Source organism: Cricetulus griseus, unplaced genomic scaffold, assembly GCF_003668045.3.
Source record: "Cricetulus griseus strain 17A/GY unplaced genomic scaffold, alternate assembly CriGri-PICRH-1.0 unplaced_scaffold_223, whole genome shotgun sequence".
Taxonomy (NCBI): Eukaryota; Metazoa; Chordata; class Mammalia; order Rodentia; family Cricetidae; genus Cricetulus; species Cricetulus griseus.
In genome coordinates this window covers 16,144-23,983 of record NW_023276946.1, presented here as the reverse complement: position 1 = coordinate 23,983, position 7,840 = coordinate 16,144, and the positions used below count along the sequence as shown (strand labels likewise).

Below are 7,840 nucleotides of genomic sequence, written 5' to 3'. Positions count from 1 at the left end.
TATAGAAGAAAATGCTGAGAGATGATAGAGAAAGTGTAAGCCAAATCCACTTTTACCTCACTAGTTTCCAAGTGGAAAAGTGTGAGTTTCTGTTTCTTTTTGCTTAAATCCCCTCTCTGCAGCCATCGTATATCTATCTCTGTTCACCCATTTCACTTCCTGTTCAGCCAGCCATCTGTACAGACCTCTAGACCTCCTTGGTTAGCTAGTGGCAAGCACCATCTTTTTTCTTCAGTCCTGCTTAATTTGTACAAGGAAGTTATCGCCACACTCCCCTAGAGGTGTTCCAGTTGCTTAGCCTATCTGCATGTATGGATTTTACTGTGATTAACTGTGATAACTGTGATTGTATTTTACCTAAATTCTATTAGTATATTTCTTTAAAAATTAAAGAAAAACTGCAACTATAACTGTTTAGTCTTCAATTGCATCCAAGACCAAAGAAGGAATATTTTCAACCTAAATAAACAGGAGATACATTACAGGCAAATTCCTAGACTTTACAAATGACAGAGACACCTGAGTGCCTGGACAGTCACCTAAGCTTTTTCTGCAACATTTGGCATCCATCTTTAGTTTACAGGATTACTGTATCTCCCAGAACTTTCAGTAAAGCAGGAAATTTAAAATGCTGTTCTGCCTTGTATTGGCAAATTCATCAGTTGCTTTTGTCTGTATCCTGCATAAAAGTAACATATCTTAAAATAATGCTCTATAGAAATATACATTTAGATTATTCAGTATCAAGTTTTCAGTTGCATACATGTTTGTGATATTTTAGAATGCCATGACCTATGATGATGTGCATATTGACTTCACTTGGGAAGAGTGGACTTTGCTGGATACTTCTCAGAAGAATCTCTACATAGATGTTATTCTGGACACCTACAGGAACCTCACTGATATAGGTAAGACTGTATTTTACTTCATATTTTAAAATAATATGACAACATCAATTGGTTATTGATGCTCCTCTTTAATTTTATTGAGAGAGAAAAAAGAATGTGGTAAATAAATCAGTAGAAGTTCTAGAGTTCACTGAAGACAGTAAATAAAGTTTTTCACATTTTTCAATAATAAATATATATTTTCCGGTACTACATTTTAGGATACTGTTGGGAAGACAATACTATTGAAGAACATTGTGCAAGTTCTAAAAGACATGAAAGGTAATTTTCCTTTACGAGCTCATAGAAATCTGTCTCTGAAAAAATTGAAATGTGTCCTCAATTTTGAAACAGAAACAACAGTGTAATTAAGCACAGCTTAAATTGCACTGACAATTATTACATTCTCAAAAAACAATATAACTCAATTTCAGATAGATGAACTGTATTTGCAAAATAGTATTTAAGAAAGAATACAACAAAAAATACCTTAAGAGAAATTACCACTAGAAAAATTATACCATGAGAGCTATACTGTAGAAATATAATTCCATTTATTTCTTACTACGTATCACTTAAGTCATGGTTGATGTGATAAGCATATCTCCATACCTTCAACTGAGAAAACACTTCATAGAAAATTTAGTTTTACTCATGAACTTGCTGTTACTTTCGTACGTTTAGTGACTGGGAGCTTATTGTCAAAAGCCAAGGGGCAGTTATTACAGAATAACCTTAATCTCTCTAGCACATGTCTACAAGGAACAGAAAATGAAACTGAAATAAATGTGGAAGCCTCTTCATTATAAACTTCCTTTTCTAAGTATATCATGTATTAGTTAGGGTACAAGCCTCATGACCAAAGGAATAAGGAGGATATAATATAACATTCTCACAGAATATTTAAAAGACATGTAGTAGTCCCAATTTAAGCATACTTGTTGAATTTGATTTATGTGTACAAGTATTTTATTTTCCTGCTTCATTGCTAGTACACCAACAAGTTCATGCTGCAGAAAAGTCCAATGAGTCTAGAACTGTGGACATACTTTTGTTTGTTCTAGGTCATTAGCAAATGTAATATGATTCAACATGTAGGAAAACTTCAAAATTCAATAATGGTGATAAAGATCTGAATCTTTCCAGTTCTCTTCAATAGGTAAAAAATCAACTGTAAAAAAGGGTTCTAAATATTAGAAACATATAATAGAGGATTATACCTACATTGGTATCTTCAAAGATGAAAAACAACCTCTTCAAAGATTAAAAACAACACTTAATGTAGGGGAAAACATGAGTGTAAACCAGTGATAAGCCTGTAAGATTTGATTCTTCTGCACAATTGCAACAAATTATAACAATTTATACAGATATCAAGATTCAACATTGTATTGAATGTGGTAAAACATTCACAAGCCCATTTTCCTTGCAGGCATGAAGGAAGACAAACTGGGGAGAAGCCTTATGTATATACACAATGTCTTAAAGCCTTTGCGTGTTACAGTCATCTTCAAATGCATAAAAGAACACATAGTGGAGAGAAACCCTATGAATGTAATCTATGTGGAAAAGATTTTGCTCATTATAGTTATCTTAAAACGCATAAAAGGACACACACTGGAGAGAAACCCCATGAGTGTAATCATTGTGGTCAAGCCTTTTCTCGGCACAGTCATCTTCAAACGCATGAAAGGAGACATACTGGAGAGAAACCTTATGAATGTAATCAGTGTGGTAAAGCCTTTGCTCAGCAAAGGACTCTTCAAATGCATAAAAGGACACACACTGGAGAGAAACCTTATGAATGTAATCAGTGTGGTCAAGCCTTTTCTCGGCACAGTCATCTTCAATCGCATAAAAGAAGACATACTGGAGAGAAACCCTATGAATGTTATCAGTGTGGTAAAGCCTTTTCTCATCTGAGTTCACTTCATGTGCATAAAAGGACACATACTCGAGAGAAACCATATGAATGTAATCAGTGTGGTAAAGCCTTTGCCCGTTGCAGTCAACTTCAAATTCATAAAAGGACACATACTGGAGAGAAACCTTATGAATGTAATCAGTGTGGTAAAGCTTTTTCACAGAATGGTAGTCTTCAAATACATAAAAGGAGACATACTGGAGAGAAACCTTATGAATGTAATCAGTGTGGTAAGGCTTTTTCACACCATGGTAGTCTTCAAATGCATAAAAGGAGACATACTGGAGAGAAACCCTATGAATGTATTTAATGTGGTAAAGCCTTTGCTCAGCATATTTCACTTCAAATGCATGAAGGAACACATCAAGGACAAAAGCCTTATGAAGGAAATCAATGTGGTAAAATCTTCGCATTTCAAATTGTTTTTAAAGTGCATAAAAGAGCACATAATTGAGAGAAACCATATGAACCTTATCAATTCCATGAAGTCTTTGCTTGGCAAATTTATCTTCAGATACATAAGAGGACACATAATAGGAAGAAACTCTAAGATTGTATTCAGTGTGGAAAGGCCTTTGTGTGTCAATGTTTTTTTGAAAACCATAAAATAACACATACTGTATAAAAACCATTTTAAGGTAATCAGTGTGGAAAAGGTTTTCCATATACCCAGGAGTCTTTGAAATCATTTCAAAAAACATTCATCAGTGAAATTATAAATTTAGTCAGTTTGGTTTAATTTTGCATTTCATACAAGATCATACTTTGTAGGCAATCACCCTGATGAAGCCTTTCCAAGTTTCAATCATTTTGGAGTACCTGAAAAAGATTGTGAGGGTTTCTCATTATCACGTATTTGGTAGAATTTTAGCCACCACACTCCAAGTCAATTACACAACAATATTTCTTTTGTAGCAGTAATTTGACAGTGTCAACAATCTGTGCAAACATTATGATGTCCATTTTTATATTGTTGCTGCAGCATACTCATGGAAAAATGAGTTTATGAACTTATGAAGCCATATTTGTATTGTAAAATGGCGAGGCAAGGAAACAACCCCCCCATCCAGAAACCAGACCCAATGAGAGAAAGTCATTTTGGCCCTATAGCTGGAGCCAAAGTAACACATCCTGAAATAAGCCAAATGGAAAAAAGGGCCAGTGAAAGAAACACACTTTGAGACTGAAATAAAAGACAAAGAAAACTGAGCATGAAATGAAAAATATCATATGCAAACTCTGTGGTTTTTCAGATGGAATCTACCATTTTCCACAATGGTAGTAGGAGCTACTTTCCTGAATTCCACCCTCTCAAATGAATCTCGTTCAATATTTTCAGTCATGACCTTCTTTTGTCAGAGTGAATGTGAAATTCCCTAGTGTAGTGAAGCAGAGAATCAACATACACCTCCATTGGGAAGCTCCCTTAGGGGAGCAGAGTGGGAGAAAAAACTTGTCCTTGGTGAAGTAGCACAGTGCTACATTTCTGGAGCCGTTTCCTCCATAGTTGAGAGTAGCAGAAAAGTGACCCTTTGGGCTGGAGCTAAATAAAAATATATATCATTTCTTAGAAACTCCCTAGTGGAGAAGAGAAGAGAAGAGAAGAGAAGAGAAGAGAAGAGAAGAGAAGAGAAGCAATGGACACGTTTGGCAGTAAAGTCTCTTAGCAGAGTGGAGCAAATCTCAGTTGCAATGGTTCTTTCTCTCTGAGAAAGGAGATGGAGTGCTACATCCTGCACAGAGACCATCCCCCTTTAACACAACTTCATGTAGAGCCTAACATCCTGACAGTCAGAATAACTTTTTCCTCACATCTGTGTGATTCCTAGATTCCTTCCCTTCACAGCAGCATATGTAGCCTGACATTGGACACTCAGGATAGAATTTTCTTCAGACCTCTTGGTATCCAAAGAATCAGTAATACCATTACTTCTCAAAACTCGTGATACCTTTCTATTCAAAGCTGCAGGTATCCTGGCTATTTTCCCTTCTCAGATGAAGGTATAGACTGACTTACGACATTAGGGGTACATTTCCCTCCATAGCTGTAACATTTGCACTGTGATTTTAAATGATAGTTTATCACTTTTAGGTTTATCCTTCACTTCAAGTGCATTAATTAACTAGTTCAGGTGTAAAACTTATTAATTTGTATTATTTTCTCTCCTCTTTTTGTTATAATATCTACACCACCTTATAAAATTTATTTTGGCCCTTGTTAACAGAGAGGTACAGAAGCATCATTAAAATTTGAATGGCACCTAAAGCAGGGGTCTAAAAACTCAAATCCCTAAGATGCAGCATGAGGCAGAGAGTGAGAACTGATATTAGAAGTCACTGCTTTGGGAGTTCTATTTTGAAATATTAGAGGTGCATGCCAAAGAGTGCTATATCTGTAGCAAGTCAATTTAGTGAATTTTATTTTGTCCTTGTATTCCTTGTGTGACTTTTGTTCATTTTGTACTTTTGCTTAGTGATAGTTATTTTTCTGTTGAAATGTATATAATGTTACACCCCCCATCTTCTAAGGGGTACATTTTTTTTAAATATCAGCTGTTCGAGATCATATTTTTCAAATAATTATTTGTCTGAAAGGGTGGTGGTTTGTTGTTCCTGGTTACGTTTTCCATATTTTCACAAATATATTTCTGATTTTCATGTTTATTAAGCAGCCTGGCTCAGGTGTCAGTAATGATGAGGGATACAATTGAATTCATGATACTCATTCATCTGTTGCTTGAGTGCAAGTACAAGTGTAGATTATATACTCCCTATATGTGCTGTTTTCTCAACATATTTGAGGAATTTTAATGTTAAACTGCTCAATAGAAGATAATATAAGAAACATTAAATACCTCTTGTGTGTATTCAAAAGTGTATTTTCTTATATCTGATGTTGTTTCTGGGAATATAAACTTGTCCTTGTGGATGAGCAGTCAGTGTTCTAAGTGCTAAGCCTTCTATTCACACACATGAATATGTCATTCATAGCAATAAATGTGATTGGCTGATATAACTTCATCTTTATCTCAACCCTGATGCCTTGGAATAAATATATGATTGATTTTATCAGAAACTAACTGAGACCTGGTGCTTATGAAATTTTCCAGGCACACATATCCACAAATTGAGGCAAAAGTACAAAATAAATTATCATGAGAGAAGCTGACAATAAAATTCTTTAAAAAGATGGTTGACCAACCAAAACCACAATAGTGAGTTTGTCTCCCATGTGGTAACTAGGCATGAATAGGTTACCATAAGCTGACATGTTAGATATACACCTTCTTGAGTTTATACCTCATTGAAGAGAGAAAAGGAATTTGCAGGCATAAAGTCTCTCTTGTTTGAATGAGCTTATATTCTCCTTCTCTGACATAGATCTCGGAATGGTGGTGACTAGAGATGACATGGAGTTGTGAGGAGATCCTGACACTTGATGTCTAAGGCTTAGACCATAAGGTATTTACAAAGAGATGTCGAGATTGGAAGAAATTTTAGGGAGGGAGCTTGGGGTTTGAAAGCACAAGGATCAAATGTCCGAGAGCTTTCTTCAGTTGTAACTGAGGACAAGTTGGCATAAACTGTACTCTGTTTCCACTCAGCTGTGTTGGGTCAGCCTCCTCCACTCCTTCCACTCTTTAAGTTTTGGCAACTCATGTTGTTGTCAGTGACAGTACCCTGCAACATTAGAACTGTAAAGCTCCTCAGTCTCCATCTCAGCAATCCCTGGTACCTGCCTGACTCACATGAATAAGCTTATTCTAAGTGACATTTATATCACCCAGTTTAACTAACATCTAGTGAAAGCATAGGCACCATGAAATTCTAAATTTCTGGGAATTTCATTTTGGGAAATGACTGATAGTATCAGATGAGAATCTCTATACTGAAGCAATATCCATGACTTGCCTAACCATCTTGATGGAGAGATGGGAACTGACATTTTGGGGAGGCTTTTAGAAATGGGACAACCTTTAATATATGTCTTAGTTATACTGCTTAGTTGTGCATATCTATTGCCTCCTATCCAAATCTGTTGGGACCCAAGGATGGATTAATTACCTTATGTCTTCATCACTGTTCCAAATAGTATCAGACAGGTATCATCCCACTAGTTTTCTATCCAAAACAGCATATTCAATCCTGAAACCATAACACAACAAGCAGAAATGGACTCAGCAGACCTTACTCAAATGTTTGCACATACTTAATTCACACATACTTAACAGAAAGAAGGGGGAAAAAAGTGGGAAAAAAGAGTGAAACGTATACAATGTAATTTAAATAAAATGTAAAACAACAAATGTGTAATAAAAGTGTGGTGAGAGAGTGAGCTTAACAATTAAGAACACTGGTATTGTTATATTGGAAAGACATTATATTACTAGAAATCATGGTTCCTCTCCATCTCCTGTAACTTCAGTTCCAAGTGAACTTATTCCCTCTTCTGGCCTCTGCTGGTACTGTACACATCCAAATACCAATAACTGCATATACATGAAATAAACTTTAAAAATGAAATTCTTTCTGGTCCTTCATAAAAGGATGTGGCCTTCCTCTGAGCCAGCATGCTCAGAGACAAAGAATCCTTATTCTGAGGGAAGAATACCTCAGAATCGCTATTGATTTAATTGTGCATAAGTGGGTTTTTTTTGTATTTGAGTTCTATGTGCTTTTATGTGAGACTCCAGTTTTCAGATGGAATAAGAGGCCCTCCACAAATTCACAAGATGAGAAATCCTCCTGACTTTGTGTATTCAATGTGTTGGAAAAATATGTGTTGAACAATGGGCACATAGGAAATCTGGCTCATTTGTCAACCTCTGATATGTTTCAAATCTCTCAGCCATAATCTGTAAATATTTCTGAGAGGGTAAAATCATGCACTTAATAAAAGATGACCACATTTGTCTTCCCTGTATCTATGTGGGTGAAATGAGAGAAGCAACTCCAAATAGTTCTGTTCTGACCTCCAAACATGTGCTGTTTTCCTTATGCCCACAATTGCAGAAATAGAAACGCATAA

The 7,840-nt window shown here is 35.8% G+C and overlaps 1 protein-coding gene across 1 annotated transcript; it reads left to right on the top strand.

Annotated features, from left to right (window-relative positions):
• The first annotated feature begins 736 nt into the window (after positions 1-736).
• On the top strand, positions 737-3,313 carry LOC113838906 (zinc finger protein 120-like). The gene is made up of 3 exons (XM_027434414.2): positions 737-908; positions 1,109-1,169; positions 2,320-3,313. Exons 1-3 carry the CDS (start codon positions 788-790, stop codon positions 3,119-3,121), a joined length of 984 nt encoding a protein of 327 aa, XP_027290215.1. The 5' UTR covers positions 737-787; the 3' UTR covers positions 3,122-3,313.
• Positions 3,314-7,840: the final 4,527 nt, after the last annotated feature.